The sequence below is a fragment of the Mustela putorius genome, unplaced genomic scaffold (genome assembly GCF_011764305.1).
Source record: "Mustela putorius furo isolate JIRA1106 unplaced genomic scaffold, ASM1176430v1.1 tig00003854_pilon_pilon_pilon, whole genome shotgun sequence".
NCBI classification, from domain to species: Eukaryota; Metazoa; Chordata; class Mammalia; order Carnivora; family Mustelidae; genus Mustela; species Mustela putorius.
In genome coordinates this window covers 2,441,442-2,458,787 of record NW_025422006.1, presented here as the reverse complement: position 1 = coordinate 2,458,787, position 17,346 = coordinate 2,441,442, and the positions used below count along the sequence as shown (strand labels likewise).

Here is a 17,346-nt window from a genome sequence, read left to right as displayed (position 1 = left end):
TCTGGGCTCTCTGTTTAATTCTACTGATTTGTGTGTCTGTTCTCATACCATACCGTACTGCCTCCATTACTATAGCTTTGTAGCATAGTGTGAGGTCTGGGAGAGTGATGTCTCAGCTTTGTTCTTCTTTCTCGATTACTTTAATTGGGGCACCTGGGTGGCTCAGTGGGTTGGGCCTCTGCCTTAGGCTCAGGTCGTGATCTCAGGGTCCTGGGATTGAGCCCTGCATCGGGCTCTCTGCTCAACGGGGAGCCTGCTTCCCCCTCTCTCTCTGCCTGCCTCTCTGCCTACTTGTGATTTCTCTGTCAAATAAATAAAACAAAATAAAATAAAAAGATTACTTTAATTATTTGGGGTCTTTCATTTTTTCATGTAATTTTAGGATTCTTTGTTCTAATTTTGTGAAAAATGCCTTTGGTATTATGAGGATTGTATTGAATCTGTAGATTCCTTTGGGTAATACGTACATTTTAACATTAATTCTTGTAATTTATGAGCAATATATTTTTCTATTTTTGTTTTCAATTTCTTTCATCAATGTCTTACACATTTCAAGGACAGAATTTCTATACATACAGGCTTTTCAAATTTAATCTTTTCAAATTCACTAAATTTAGTTTATAGACTAGGCTGGCATATGATATAACTTAGTGAATATTCCATGTGCACTTGAAGAAAATGTATACTCTGTGTTTGTTGGGTATAGTGTGCTGTAAATGTTTTGCTAGTTATTGTTTTCAGGTCTTCAAAATTCTTGCTTATTTTTTTGATCTGTTTCATTTTTGTTAATTCTGGACAGGAGTATTAAAATTTCTAGCTATTATAGTCATTTTGCCTATTCTCTCCTTACCTTTTTGCTTCATGTGACTTGAAACTATTATATGCATGTAAGAAGTCTAATATATAAATCTATTATAGTTTTTAAATGTCTTGTTTTAAGAGATGTTATGAAGATACTCACTTTTTTTTCTGGAATGTTTATTACATGACTTATTACATATTGGTTAGTTCTCCATCTCAGTATCTTTGTATGGTATAAATTGGAGGGCAAGATTTCTTTTTTCCCTTGCCATTTAAAAGTCATTTGACTGGGGGCGCCTGGGTGGCTCAGTGGGTTAAGCCGCTGCCTTCGGCTCAGGTCATGATCTCGGGGTTCTGGGATCGAGCCCCGCATCGGGCTCTCTGCTCAGTGGGGAGCCTGCTTCCTCCTCTCTCTGTGCCTGCCTCTCTGCCTGCTTGTCATCTCTCTCTGTCAAATAAATAAATAAAATCTTAAAAAAAAAAATCATTTGACTGAAAAACATTTACTCTAAAGACCAACATTTCTCCACCAAAATGCAATTGATATATCTAAGTTTTAGGTTACCATATGTGTGGATGTTTTTCTTAACTCTGTTTGTTCCTTTGGTCTATTTTTCTGTATTTATGCCAGTACTGACTTGACAATTACTCTAACTTCATGGTAAATCTTGATGTCTGGTCATGTAAATCCTGCTCTTCTAGATTATTTTGACTCTTGTAATCCTTTGTTTTCCATGTAGATATTAACTTGTAAATTCCCTTAACTACTAAGATTTTCATTGGGACTGTGTTGAATTTATAGATTAATTTAGAGACGAGTTGGTAACTGAAAATACTGAGTTTTCCTGTAGTCTTATATCTGTATGTTCTATTCTTCCATTCTTTAGCTGGCCTTTATTTTCTAGCAGTGCTTTATAGTTTTTATTACAGAATTCTTACAGATATTTTAATAGATTTATTCTTAAATATTTGACTTTTTATTACTATTGTTAATGATACTGTTTTTATTCTTCACTGTTTAAATTGCTTCTGGTATAAGGAAGTCAATTAAGTTTTGTATATTGATTTTATATGTACTATTCTTACTACATTCACTTAGTAATTGTTATATCTTTAAAATTTTCTACGTCTATAGTCATCATCTGTGAATGATAGTTCTTTAACTTCCTCCTTTCTAATCATTATACCTTTTATTTACATTTCTTGCCTTATTGAACTGAACTTATTAACTTACTGAACTTATTAACTCCATTAAAATGTTGGGCGGAAGTCATGAGTTTAAACATATTAAGTTTTTGAATTCAAGAAGAATGAAATGAATACTGCACCATTAAGTATTTTAATTCAAGATCTTAAATAGTTACCTTCTATCAGAATGAAGAAGTTTGCTGTTTTAACTAGTTTAGCTGTGAGTTCCTAGTCCTAAACCATTGTTGAATTTTATCAGTCAGTTTCTACATCTATTGAAATGGTCATATATTACTTTTCTCATGTATTATAATAATGTGGTAAATTCTGTTGATTGATTTTTGAATGTTAAAATAACTTTGCATATTTGGAGTACCCAGTCAAGATTTGTTAGTCTTCTAAAATATTACTAGCTTCAGTTTTCTAGCATTTTATTATTTTTTTCATATATGTTTATAAGAGATATTTATGTAAAATTTTTCTTGTCACAACCGTATTACATTTTGGTATTATGTTTGTATTCTTAAAATATGTAGTGAAGTGTTTTCTGTTTACTGAAACAGTTTGTGTAAGTTCTTCATTCTCGCACATGTTTGGAAAAATTCACTAAGAAAGTCAGTGGACATTGAATTTTCTTTGTGGAAAGTTTTAAGATATATATTCACTATATTTAATAAATATTAGAATTTTGAAATTATCTTTCTTCCTTTGTCAGTTTTGATAAGCTGTGTTTTTCAGTAACTTGTTCATTTCTTCAAAAATTCCAAAATTTTTAGAGGATGTTTCTATATTAACATATATTTTTAATATTGGAAGCTCTGGTTATATGTAATTTCCAACTCTTGATATTGGTCATTTATGTTTTCTTTTTTTAAAAAAATCAGTCATTTTTAGTGTTTTATCAATTTTATTAATGTTTAAAAGCCAACTTTTTTTTTCCTTCCACCACTAATTTCTGCTCTTAAATATTTTTCATTCCGTGGTCCTTAGATTAGTTTGTTGTTCTTTTTCTAGCTTCATCCTAGCTCATCCTATAATTTTGTTTAGCTTTATTCTTTCTTTCTTTCTTTATTTGACAGAGAGAGAAATCACAAGTAGACAGAGGCAGGCAGAGAGGGGTGAAGCAGGCTCCCTGCTGAGCAGAGAGCCTGATGCAGGACTAGATCTCAGGACCCCGAGATCATGGCCTGAGCTGAAGGTAGAGGCTTAACCCACTGAGCCAACCACTGGGTGCTCAGTTTAGCTATATTCCTTTCTCACATAAGACTTTAAGACTAAACATTCTAGTAAATACTTCTAACTTCATTTCTTTCATATGTTTATCATTTAACTCAAAGTATTTTCTGGTTTCTTCTTCGCACCATTTGTTATTTAAAAGTATGTTCCTAAATTTCTAAATACATGGGGATTTTCTAATCATTTTTATGTTACTCATCTTTAGTTTAACCCATTGTGATAAGAGAGCATACTGAATAATAAGTACATGTTATGATACTTTTATCAGTGGTCATAATTTCCATAAGAGATTTCTGTGCATTTGTAAGTTTACATCAGTTCACATGCAGAACTTTGTATTTTTCAATAAATTTTTTTCTTCTTGGTTGAAGTTATTAATAAGAGCAGGAATTTACGGAATATTGAGTGTTACTGAATATCATATGTCCTATTTTGCAATTAAATGCAATTTTTTAAAATTTTAATTCAGTTAATTAATATATAATGTGTTATTCATTACAGAGGTAGAGGTCAGTGATTTATTAGTCTTGCATAATACCATATCCAGTGCTTGTTACTTCCTGTGCCTCCTTAATGTCCATCCCCCAGTTATCCCATTCCCCTACCTCCTCCCTTCCAGCAACCCTAGTTTGTTTCCTATGATTAAGTCTCTTATGGTTTGTCTCCCTCTCTGATTTCATCTTGTTTTATTTTTTCCTCTCTTCCCCTACGATCATGTTTTATTTCTTAAATTCCCCTTATCAGTGAGATCATATGATAGTTGTCTTTCTCTGATTGACTTATTTGCTTAGCATAATGCCCTCTAGTTCTATCCACATCATTGCAAATAACAAGATGTCTTTTTTTTGGTTGAATAGTATTCCATTGTATATATGTATATACACCCCATGTTCTTTATCCATTCATCTGTCAATGGACATCTAGGCTCGTTCCATAGTTTGGCTATCATGAACACTGCTACTATAAACATTGGGGTGCAGGTGCCCCTTTGGATCACTACATTTGTATCTTTGGAGTAAATACGCAGTAATGCAATTGCTGGGTGGTAGGGTAGATTTATTTTTAACTTTTTGAGGAACCTCCACACTGTCTTCCAGAGTGGCTGCACCAACTTACATTCCTACCAACAGTGTAAGAGGGGTCCGCTTTCACATCATCCTTGCCAACGTCGGTTGTTTCCTGAGGAGTTAATTTTAGCCATTTTGACCGGTGTGAGGTAGTATTTTCTTGTGGTTTTGATCTGCATTTCCCTGGTACCGAGTGATGTTAAGCATTTTTTCATGTGTCTGTTGGCCATTTGGATGTCTTTGAAGTTATGTCTGTCTTTTGCCCATTTCTTTTTTCTTTTTTTAAGATTTTATTTATTTATTTGACAGAGGGAGACACAACAAGAGAGGGAACACAAGCAGGGGAAGCGGAAGAGGGAGAAGTAGGCTTCCTGCTGAGCAGGGAGCCCAATGTAGGGCTCAATCCCAGGACCCTGGGGTCATGACCTGAGCTGGAGGCAGACACTTAACAACTAAACCATCCAAGCACCCCTGTTCTGCCCATTTCTTGAATGGATTATTTGTTCTTTGGGCACTAAGTTTGATAAGTTCTTTATAGATTTTTGGATACTAGCCCTTTATCTGATAAAACCTTTGCAAATATCTTCTCCCATTCTTTTGGTTGTATTTTGGTTTTGTTAACTGTTTCTTTTGCTGTGCAAAATCTTTATATCTTGATGAAGTCCCAGTAGTTCTTTTTTGCTTGTTTCCCTTGCCTTTGGAGATGTGTCTAGCAAGAAGTTGCATAACTAAGGTAACAGAGGTTGCTGCCTGTTGCTGTTTTGATGGATTCCTGTCTCCCATTTACGGCTTTCATTCATTTTGAGTGTTTTTGTGTATGGTGTGAGGAAATGGTGCAGTTTCATTCTTCTGCATGTGGCTGTCCACATAATTTTCCCAACAACATTTGTTGAAGAGACTGTCTTTTTCCAGTGGATATTCTTTCCTGCTTTGTCAAAAATTAGTTGTCCATAGAGAAAGGTCCATTTCTGGGTTCTCTATTCTGTTCCATTGACCTAGGTATCTGTTTTTGTGCCAGTACCATACTGTCTTGATGACTATAGCTTTGTAATAGTCATCTTGAATTCTGGCATTGTGATGCTGCGAGCTTTTATTTTGGCTATTTGGGGTCTTTTCTGGTTCCATAGAAATTTTAGGATTATCTGTTCCAGCTCTGTGAAAAAAGCTGATGGTATTTTGATAGGGATTAAATTGAATGTATAGATTGTTCTTGGTAGCATAGGCATTTTAACAATATTTATTCTTCAAATCCATGAGTATGAAACATTTTTCCATTTCCTTGTGTCTTCCTCAATTTCACTGATGAGTGTTTTATAGTTTCCTGAGTACAGATCCTTTGCCTTTTTGGTAAGGTTTATTCCTAAGTATCTTATGATTTTGGGTGCAGCTATAAATGCAACTCCTTAATTTCTTTCTATCTTATTGTTAGGGTATAGAAATGCGACGGACTTCTATCCATTGAGTTTATATTCTGCCACTTTGCTGAATTCCTGTATGAGTTCTAGCAATTTTAGGGTAGAGTGTTTTGGGTTTTCCACATAGAGTATAATGTCGTCTGCAAGGAGTGAGAGTTTGACTTCTTCTTTGCCGATATGAATGCCTTTTATTTCTTTTTCTTGTCTAGTTGCTGAGGCTGGGACCTCTAGTAGTATGTTGAACAACAGTGGCGAGAGTGGGCAACCCTGCTGTGTTCCTGATCTTGGGGGGGAAAGCTCTCAGTTTTTCCCCATTGAGAGTGGTATTTGCTGTGGGCTTTTTGTATATGGCTTTTATGATATTGAGGTATGTTCTCTCTATCCCTACACTGTGAAGAGTTTTAGTCAAGAAAAGGATGCTATACTCTGTCAAGTGCTTTTTCTGCATCTATTGAGAGAATCATGTGGTTCTTGTCCTTTCTTTTATTAATGTAGTATATCACATTGACTGACTTGCAAATATTGAACCACCCTTGCAGCCCAGGAATAAATCCTCCTTGGTTGAGGTGAATAATCCTTTTAATGTACTATTGGACCCTATTGGCTAGAATTTTGGCAGCTGTGTTCATCAGGGATATTGGTCTATAATTCTTCTTTTTGATGGGGTCTTTGGTTTTGGGGATCAGGTAATGCTGGCCTCATAGAAAGAGTTTGGAAGTTTTCCTTCCATTTCTATTTTTTGAAGCAGCTTTAAATGTTTGGTAGAATTCCCCTGGGAAGCCATCTAGCCCTGGACTCTTGTTCGAAGGGAGATTTTTGATTACTGCTTCGATTTCCTTGTTGATTATGGGTCTGTTCAGGTTTTCTATTTTTTCCTGGTTCAGTTTTGTAGTTTATACATCTCTAGGAATGAATCCATTTCTTTAGATTGCCTACTTTTTGTCATATAGTTACTCATAGTATATTCTTTTCTTTCTTTTTTTTTTTTTTAAGATTTTATTTATTTATTTAACAGAGAGAGAGAGAGAGATCACAAGTAAGCAGAGACGCAGACAGAGAGAGTGGGGGAAGCAGGCTCCCTGCCGAGCAGAGAGCCTGATGGCGGGGCTCGATCCCAGGACCCTGAGGCCATGAACCGAGTTGAAGGCAGAGGCTTTAACCCACTGAACCATCTAGGCATCCCTCATAGTATATTCTTATAATTGTACTTCTGTGCTGTTGGTTATGATCTCTCCTCTTTCATTCATGATTTTATTTATTTGGGTCCTTTCTCTTTTCTTTTTGGTAAGTCTGGCCAGGGGTTTATCGATCTTATTAATATTTTCAAAGAACCAGTTCCTAGTTTTGTTGATTTGGTCTCCTTTTCTTCTAGTTTCTATTGCATTGATTTCAGCTCTGATCTTTATTATTTCTCTTCCCCTGCTGGGTTTAGGCTTTATTTGTTGTTTTCTCCAGCTCCTTTAGGTATAAGGTTAGGTTTGTCTTCTTATTTCTTTTTTTTTTTTTTTTAAGATTTTATTTATTTATTTGACAGAGAGAGATCACAAGTAGATGGAGAGGCAGGCAGAGAGAGAGAGAGAGAGGGAAGCAGGCTCCCTGCCGAGCAGAGAGCCCGATGCGGGACTTGATCCCAGGATACTGAGATCATGACCTGAGCCGAAGGCAGCGGCTCAACCCACTGAGCCACCCAGGCGCCCTGTCTTCTTATTTCTTGAGAAAGGCTTGTATTGCTATATACTTCCTTTTTAGGACTGCCTTTACTTCATCTCAAAGATTTTGAAGAGTTGCGTTTTCATTTTCATTTGTTTCCATGAATTTTTAAAAAAATTCTTCTTTAGGGGCACCTGGGTGGCTCAGTGGGTTAAGCCGCTGCCTTCGGCTCAGGTCATGATCTCAGGATCCTGGGATCGAGTCCCACATCAGGCTCTCTGCTCAGCAGGGAGCCTGCTTCCCCCTCTCTCTCTCTCTCTCTCTTTCTCTCTCTGCCAGCCTCTCTACCTACCTGTGATCTCTCTCTGTCAAATAAATAAATAAAATCTTTAAAAAAAAAAAAGGAATTTTGAAAAGAAAAAAATATATAATGATGCAGATTAAATATTAACAACAAAGTTTAAAAAAAAGTTCTTCTTTAATTTCCTGGTTGACCCATTCATTCTTTATTAGGATGCTCTTTAGCCTCCATGTATGTTTGTTTCTTTCAAATTTTTCTTGTGGTTGACTTCAAGTTTTAAAGCATTGTGGTCTTAAAATATGCATGGTGTAATCTCAGTCGTTTTGTATAAGTTGAGATCTCATTTGTGACCCAGTATGTGGTCTATTCTGGAGAATGTTCCATGTGCATTCAAAAAGAATGTGTATTCTCAGACTTGTACCCCTGGGGATAAAAATATGTTTATAAAAAAATTAAAAAATTAAAAAAAAAAAAGAACAATGTGTATTCTGCTTTAGGATTAAATGCTCTGAATGTATCTGTGACGTTCTTCTGGTCCAGTGTGTCATTAACAGCACTTGTTTCCTTGTTGATTTTCTGCTTACATGATCTGTCCATTGCTGTGAGTGGTGTGTTAAAGTCCCCTACTATTATTGTAATGTTATTAATTAGTTTCTTTAATTTTATAATTAAGTGGTTTATATATTTTGTTTCTCCCAAGTTAGGGGCATAGACATTTATAATTGTTAGATCTTCTTGTTGAATAGACCCTTTTGTTATGATATAGTGTCCTTCTTCATCTTATTACAGTCTTTGGTTTAAAATCTAGTATATCTGATATAAGGATGGCTACTCAAGTTTTCTTTTGATGTCCATTGGCATGGTAAATGGTTCTCCAACCCCCTCACTTTCAGTCTGGAGGTGTCTTTGGGTCTAAAGTTAGTCTCTTGTAAGCAGCATTTTGATGTGGTTTTTTTTTTTTTTTTTTTTTTAATTCTATCAGTCTCTGTGTCTTCTGATTGGAGCATTTAATCCATTTACATTCAGAGTGAATAGTGAAAGATACGACTTCATGCTATTATATTATTTGTACAGTCACTGTTCCTGTAGATTATTTCTGTTCCTTTCTGTTCTTTGTTACTTTTGGATTCTCTACTCAGAGATCCTCTGCTCAGAGGATCACCTTTAATATTTCTTGCAGTAGTTTAATGTTCACAAATACCTTTAGTTTCTGTTCGTCTTGGCTGCTCCTTATTTCTCCTATTCTGAACAGTAGCCTTGCTGGGTAAAGTATTCTTGGCTGCATATTTTTCACATTTAGCACATTGAATATATCATGCCCATCCTTTCTGGCCTGCCAGGTGTCTGTGAACAGATCTGTTGCCAGCCTTATATTTCTGCCCTTGTAGGTTAAGGACCTCTTGTCCAGAGCAGTTTTCAGGATTTTCTCTTCATCTTTGAAATTTGCAAGACTCACTGTTATATGTCAGGGTGTTAAATTATTTTATTGATTTTGATGGGGGGGTGTTCTCTGTGCCTCCTGGACTTAAATGCCTTTTTCTTCTCCCAGGTTAGGGCAGTTCTCTGCTATAATTTGCTCTGGTATACCTTCTCCACCCCACCCCCCTGCCCTTCCTCTGCGATCCCAAGTGTTTCAAATATTGTTTTGTTTTATGGTATCAGTTATCTCTTGAATTCTCTCCTTGTGATCTCAAGTAATTGTTTCTCTCTTTTTTTCTAAGGTTCTTTATTTTCCATCATTTGGTCTTCTATATTACTAATTTTCTTTTCTGCCTCATTTATCCTTGCAGTTAGAGCCTCCATTTTTATTGCATCTCTTTAATAGCCTTTTTAATTTCTACTTGATTCGATTTTAGTTTTCTTTCTCTAGAAAGGGGTTCTCTGTTGTCTTCTGTGCTTTTTTTCAAATGCAGCTAGTATCCTTATAATCATTATTCTGAACTACAGTTCCAACATCTTACTTATCTTATACTGATTAGGTCTCTAGCAGTCAGAACTGCCTCTTGTTCTCTTTTTGAGGTGAGTTTTTCCATCTTGTCATTTTGTCCATATAAGAATAGATGAACAAGAGAGCAGAATACTAAAATGGCCATGACGACCCCAGAGAAATATACATAAAACAATTCAGCAGAGACCTGAAACTGAAAAAAAAAAAAGAAAATTAAAGAGAGAGATTATAATCAGACAGTTGAACAGAACAGAGCAATACACTGGATTCTGTGTGTATTTTATTAGAAAATTAGATCCCAAAATTGTAATGATAGGAAAACTTATATATGTATAAAAATAAAATTAAATACAATGAAAGGATAGACTGTAACTGTAAAAATGAAAATTAAGACAAAAGAAGAAAAAAAAATACAGACAGGTGAACAGAACAGAGCAATATACTATATCTGAGTATATTTTGGTCAGTTAGTTAAACTACATTTCAAGATTGTAAAGAAAGAAAAATTTATGCATATACTAAAATAAATTAATTACAGCAAAAGGATAGAATGTAACTAAAGATGAAAATTTAAAAAGACTTTAATAACAACAAAAAAAGTATGATCAGACAGGTGACTAGAACAGACTCATACACTACATTCTAGGTGTATTTTTTTCTGTTTGTTAGAAGTAACTACATCCCAAGATTGTAAAGAAAGAAAAATAATTTGAACTCTTTTAGAGCTTCCTTATTATCTTTGGTTTTATGACTGTTTCTTTTTATCTGTGTAAATAAAAGTGTTTTTATTTATTTTATTTATTTATTTTTTTAAAAAGAGATTTTATTTATTTATTTGACAGACAGAGATCACAAGTAGGCAGAGAGGCAGGCAGAGAGAGGAGAGGAAGCAGGCTCCCCGCTAAGCAGAAAGCCTGATGCGGACTCGAACCCAGGACCCTGGGATCATGACCTGAGCTGAAGGCAGAGGCTTTAACTCACTGAGCCACCCAGGTGCTTCAGTAAAAGTGTTTTTATTTTATTTATTTATTTATTTAAAAGATTTTATTTATTTATTTGTCAGAGAGAGAGCGAGTGAGAGCACAGGCAGACAGAGTGGAAGGAAGAGTCAGAGGGAGAAGCAGGCTCCCTGCGGAGCAAGGAGCCCGAAGTGGGACTCGATCCCTGGACGCTGGGATCATGACCTGAGCCGAAGGCAGCTGCTTAACCAACTGAGCCACCCAGGCGTCCCAGTAAAAGTGTTTTTAAAACTGAACTTTATCTCCTCTCAGAAGATTCTTTTACTGTGAACCTAGACATGTTTAGTACCAGTGAAATTTCTTCTTCTATTTTTAAATGTTTTTTTCTTGTCTGTGTTCTTTTTTCTTCCTAATGGAACTTTTAGAGTTAGACTTTCTTGATTATTTCCCCCTTTCTTAGTTTTTTTGCTCATATTTCTCTCTTTTGATCTGGGAGACCAGGAGTTTGTCTTGAACTTGTCTTCTAAATTATTTGATATTTTCTGGTGTATTATTCAGTGTTTTCACTGAATTGTCATTATTTTTTTGTGGTTAACTATTTTCATTCTCTGGTACTTTTTAATGATCCTTTATGTTTTCAAAATATTCTGAATCTCTCTGAGGATACCAAGGAGTATTTTTTAAAATTTTAATTCAATTAGCCAACATATAGTACATCATTAGTGTCACATGTAGTGTTCAATGACTCATGGTTGTGTAGAGCATCCAGTGCTCATCACATCACGTGCCCTCCTTAATGTCCGTAACTCAGTTACCCCATGCCCCCACTCACCTCCCCTCTGTAACCCTCAGTTTGTTTCCTAGAGTCAAGAGTCTCATGGTTTTTCTCCTTCTCTGATTTCCTTCCATTCAGTTTTCCCTCCCCTCCCCTATGATCCTCTGTACTATTTCTTATATCCCACATATGAATGAAACCATATGATAACTGTCTTTCTCTGATTGGCTTATTTCACTTAGCATAATACCCCCCAGTTCCATCCATGTCAGTGTAAATGGTAGGTATTCATCCCAAGGAGAAAAAAACACTCTCTTCCCTGTATTATGTTGTTTCATCTGGAGTCCGCTGTTTTGCTGCTCATTTTGGCCCTCCTCTTTTATGCGTTCTTCCTGTCCCCCTTCACCTCTAATATGTGATGATCCTTATCACTCCATATTTATGCTATTTGTATGTGTATGCAGACTATTTTTAAATACCCCCTTCTGTATGTATTTTAAATAAATACTCCATTCTGTTGTGTCTGTCATCTGTTCCTATCTACTTTTTATCTTCCATCAGTTCTTTGAAATTTCTGATTTTGCTGATAGCCCTGTTTCTTATTTTTCCAAGCTCTCATGAATTTTGTCACATGTACATTTTACTCCTTTTCATCCTTTTGGCTATTGTTGTTATCTCTTTTGCTTTTACATCTATTATAAATTTCACTGTCCATTATCATGCTTTTAAATAATTGTTATTGTCTTTTTAAAAATTGAAGAAAAGAAAGAAAAATAGGATGTTACACTTACCCACATATTTACTATTTTTGAGTTTTTCATTTCATTCTACAAATCTAAGTTTGCATCTGGTATCATTTGCCTTAATCCAGAGACCTTTTTTATTTTAAGCATTTCTTAAAGTTTGGGGGCAGTTTTTGGTGATGTGTTCTCTCAGCATTCATTTATCTGAAAATATATTTATCTTAAATTTTAAAGGTCGTTTTTGAGATGTCAGTTGTAAGTTTTATCATGGCTCTCCTGTATGTATGTGGCTACTTTTCAGATTTTATCTTTGATTTTTTTTTTAAAGATTTTTATTTATTTATTTGACAGACAGAGATTACAAGTAGGCAGAGAGGCAGACAGAGAGAGAGAGGAGGAAGCAGGCTCCCTGCTGAGCAGAGAGCCTGATGTGGGACTCGATCCCGGGACCCCGAGATCATGACCTGAGCCGAAGGCAGTGGCTTAACCCACTGAGCCACCCAGGCGCCCCTTCTCTTTGATTTTTAACAGTTTGATTATGGTGTAACTAGATACGGATTTTTACAAATTGGGGCTATATGAACTGTTTGTATTCGTGGTTTGAGATACTCAATTTTAGAAAAAATTTAGCAAATATTTTTCCAAGTATTTCTTCTGTCTTGTTTACATGTATTGGATTGCTCAGTATTGTAGAGGTCATATGGTTTTTTATATCTTCATGCATTTATCTTTTAATGTGAGTCTATTACATTTGTATCATAGTGAACACATTTTATAAAATAAATTCAACATTTGGATTTGCTGTTATTCCTTTCTTCATATTTTATCTCTTGACTCTCTATAACATTTTTTCTTTATGTTAAGTAAGTTTCAGTTGACAGTTGTCTGTTGTGGATGATATCTTGTATAAACCCTGGGTAGTGTGGATTTCAGTCTTTCTTTGAAATGTAGAGCTTTGTTGTAGCAGGTAGTTCACCCTGTGGGGCTTTGTGTTAGGCTTTGTTAGGACTGTTCATCCAGTTTTGTCCTTACTTCTGGTATGTGGCTCCTATTCCTCAAATGTGCCTTTCCTGGAGTTTCAGTGAAAAGGGTGGGATATTTACCAATTCCTTCTACATTCAAACTCTGATTCCCCAGGACCAGGTAGCTAATGAAATCTCTTCCTATTTCTTTTAGGTTCCTAGTTATTGCCTCTCCTTGGGCTTTTTGGGTTTTCATCCCATGCAGGGGGGTTCAGGAATCAGCCCCTCTTTTCCCCCAGGATTTCTGCCTTTGATTTCTTTCTGATTTAGCAACTTCCTTGATTCTTCCAGCCAATAAGGCTACAACTTTGTATAAGAACTCTGTCCTCTTTTCCAGCAACCACTTGGGCACTACAAAGACTTTGTAGTTCTTCAGGATAAAAGGTGGAAGAATATGGACCTCATTCAGTGTTTTTCCTTTGGTCAAGGGTCATATCTCCTTCCGTTGCTGTCTGCTTTTGTTTGCTTGTAAATATCTTCAGTGTTTTTTAAGGATAGTTTGTTCTAGTGTTTGTAATTATTATTTGTAGATTGTATGGGTTTGTGTAGGATATCAAAAGCATCCAAATAGGAAGAAGTAAGTATGTATGTGTGTACACACACACACACACACACACACACACACAGGAGGAGTATTCAGCCTTAAAAAAAAGGAATACACATTATTTGCAACAACATGGAGAAACCTCAGGGGCAAGTAAAATAAGTTAGAATGACAAATACTGCATGGTACCACTTACATGTGTAATTAAAAAATAGTCTAACTCTAAGAAACAGGTAGAAAAGTCTTGCTAAGGACTGGGATTTGGGAGAAATTGGTAAAAGGCTATAGATTTTCAGTTATAAGGTAGATAAGTTTTGAAGATCAAATATAACATGGTGACGATAGTCCTGAACATTGTATTGTATAAATGACATTTTCTAAGGGAACAGAAATTAAATGTCCTCACTGGGGTATAAAAAGTACCTTCATGAGGTGACAGGATGTGCAAACTCAGTGCTGGGGAATCATTTCACAGTGTATACAATGTAAATCATTATGTTGTATACTCTAAGTATGTTCCAGTTTTGTCAATTATATTTTAGTATGGTGGGAAAAATATTTTTTTCAATCAAAGACTAAAACTTAAAAATCGTTAGGGCCTCACTGAGAGACCTACTAAAAGACACACTTCAGCAGAAAAAAAAGTCCAGAAGGAAAGCATAGGATCCAAAACAATGGTGAGGACAAATTGATGAAATGATTGCAAATTTGCCCCTTAATGGCTAAGAGTTCATTTTAGATGCCGTTCTCTGTTAAAAAAAAGAGTATAATAATTAAAAGAAAATTTATAAAAATTTTTATTTTTGAACAAATTAAAATTGTTTGAATTTGTGTATCCAGTTGCAGGTAGACTTCACAAATCTTGTGGTTTTAATAATTGCCAGTTTCTTGTTTCTCGTTTCTCTAGTCACTGGAAGTCCCCAGTTATTTGAAGAACTAAGTATTAAACTCTAGTGTTTTCTCTAATTTAATAAGGTCCTTATAGTTAGATACAGAGCTGAAGTTCACCTTGCACTTCACTTAATCATCATTTCTCTTTTCCTTTAATGTCTAAACTTAGTATGGTGCTTGGCACTCAGTAAATGCTGTATGCTGTCTGTTTGCTGTTGTTTTCCCCTTCTTCCTTCACATGGCTCTGCTCATGAGTTAAATGAGTACATTTGTGGGAAAGATTGTGAGATTTTTAGCTCTTTCTGATGTCAGTCTCATGTTTAGCTGCTAGCTAGATGCTTGTGTAATTGCCCTGCTTCATTTCCAAACAAAAGTGTGTAAAGCAGCAGTCTTGATTCTCCTTACCTGCCAGGTCAAGGGGCAAAGTCTTCATTTTCTCATTTCCATTAATGGTATTATAGATCTCCTAAACCTGAAATAGTCACACCATCTAAACCTGAAATATTCTCACTGTCTTTTACTCCTGGATTTAAAAACATTTTTTTAGTACAGTTTTTAGTATAGTATAGTACAGTGTTGCATTAGTATCAGGTGTACAGTATAGAGATTCAGCATCTCTATACATTATGCTGTGCTCACAAGTGTAGCCATCAACACTATTATACTATACTATAGTATAATAGTATAGTATAGTACAGTATATAGTATACTATACTATACTATACTATACTATTGTACACTATTACAGTATTACTATGTTCCCTGTGCTGTGTCTTTTATTCCTGGGACTTATTCATCCCATAACTGGACTCCTGTCTTCCTCTATATTCAGTTAATTACCAAGTTGCATGAATTCTTACTGTTACATTACCATTCATCATTCAACTATTAAAGTTTCACTTCAGGATCTTACTTCTCCTTGGACTATTGCAGTCGCCTTTTAACTGTTTCTGGTTTCAACTTTCTAATTCATCATTGACTGTAGGATAAAGTTTAATTTCTTTGATCTGATCTATTTATTTGTATATTTATTCTTAAGTAGGCTTCATGCCCAATGTGGGGCTTGAACTCACGACCCTGAGATTGAGTCGCATGCCCTACCCATTGAGCCAGCCAGGTGCCTCTTAAGTTCTTTGATCCGATACTCAGATTTTTCTTAATATTGCACTATAGCAATTAGGATTGCATTCATTTACAAATAATAAGATGTCTGGTGGTAGATAGGTGATTCTTGACATTGATTTGGATGCTTAAGTTTGCTAGGTCTTTTATTCTCTTGGCATTTCCTTCCTGGTTGCTCCATGGTTTTAAAGTGACTGCCCTACCCGGTATTTATGCTCAGAGGCAGGTAGGAAGAAAATGAAAGGGGAAAAGCAAAAGGCAAAAAGGGAAGCCAAGTCAACTTCCTTTTAAGGAAGGCTCCTAGAAGTACCACCCAGTAACCTCCACTTAAATCTCATTTCTTGAAACTGGTTCACGGGGCTATCCATCTGCGGGAAAGTACAGTTCTTTGGGGATATGTTGCTCTCCCCAACAAAACTGGGCTATATCAAGAAGGAAGGAAAAATGTTTTTTGGGTATGTAGTTGCAATTTTCCACAAATATCTTTTTTTTTTTTTTTAAAGATTTTATTTATTTATTTGACAGAGAGAAATCACAAGTAGATGGAGAGGCAGGCAGAGAGAGAGAGAGGGAAGCAGGCTCCCTGCTGAGCAGAGAGCCCGATGCGGGACTCGATCCCAGGACCCTGAGATCATGACCTGAGCTGAAGGCAGCGGCTTAACCCACTGAGCCACCCAGGCACCCCTTTTTTTTTTTTTTTTTTTTTTAAATCCTTTCTTAAATGGCATAACTTCTCAAATACTGTACTTCAGGCCAGTAAATGAGAATTGATCTTATACCTTCCTACTTCTCAGCACAGTTCTACTCTCTCATTCATACAAATCCAGTCTGTTGTACAGAATCAGTTTTAAATGTGACCTCTCTAATAAAACTCATCAGTTTTAACACAGTTTGAAATGTGATTTACCCCCTGCAGACACCCAATAAGCAATTGTCATAGTAATTCATTTGTTGAGAATTTATGTTGCCTAGTGGGATCTCTTCTGTCCTGTGACTAATTTTGTTTGTTTGTTTGGTTAATATTACATATCTGTATTATGTTTCCTCAGTTAAATTGTAAACTTCAGCTTTATGGTCCTTGTCCACAGGAAGTTTATAATCTCAATTTCTCTCACTATGCTTTGTATAGTAGTATACAGTATTTATTTAGTTAATGAATTTAGCAAAGTCACTGCTTTCGGGGAAGCCTTCTTTATATATGAGGGATGCCTTATCAGTATCACTTCATTTTGTAACTTACTGTTTTTTTTCTTAACAGGCAAATGTTCTGAAAAAAACTCTGTGTGGGGATGGCTTGCCTTACAATGACAGAAATGGAAGGAACGTCCGTATCCCCTGTACATCAGAACGGTGATGTTCCTGGAAATGCTAATCCGGTGAAGCAAATAGATCCACTCCTACAGGTGTATCTTTACCATTCTCTTGAGAAAGCTGAAGGAGAGTATCTGAAGTTTCCAACTGGGGAGTATGCTGCAGAAGAAATCTGTGTTGCTGCTTCTAAAGCTTGTGGTAAATATTTTTTAAAAATTATTTTCTTCTTTTTTAATAGATTATCACTTCATTTATGCTCCTATAATACAATGTGCAGGTATAATGTATTATTTTTTATTTTTTAAAATGCTTATATGGCAGTGTGCTTTCAAAGAAGAGCTGCTAGAGCTTGGAGACCTGCATGCTACCTGGT

The 17,346-nt window shown here is 35.7% G+C and overlaps 1 protein-coding gene across 2 annotated transcripts in view; it reads left to right on the top strand.

The window, feature by feature from the left end:
- The window catches only part of JAK2 (Janus kinase 2), a 136,128-nt gene that overhangs the window by 33,242 nt on the left and 85,540 nt on the right, over positions 1-17,346 (top strand). For both annotated transcript variants that reach the window (XR_006601953.1, XM_004766178.2), the window contains exon 3: positions 16,921-17,171. Coding sequence is in view for 1 of the 2 variants with exons in the window: in XM_004766178.2 (XP_004766235.1) it covers positions 16,952-17,171 (220 nt within the window). In the remaining variant the exon portion in view is untranslated. The remainder of the gene's footprint in view (positions 1-16,920; positions 17,172-17,346) is intronic.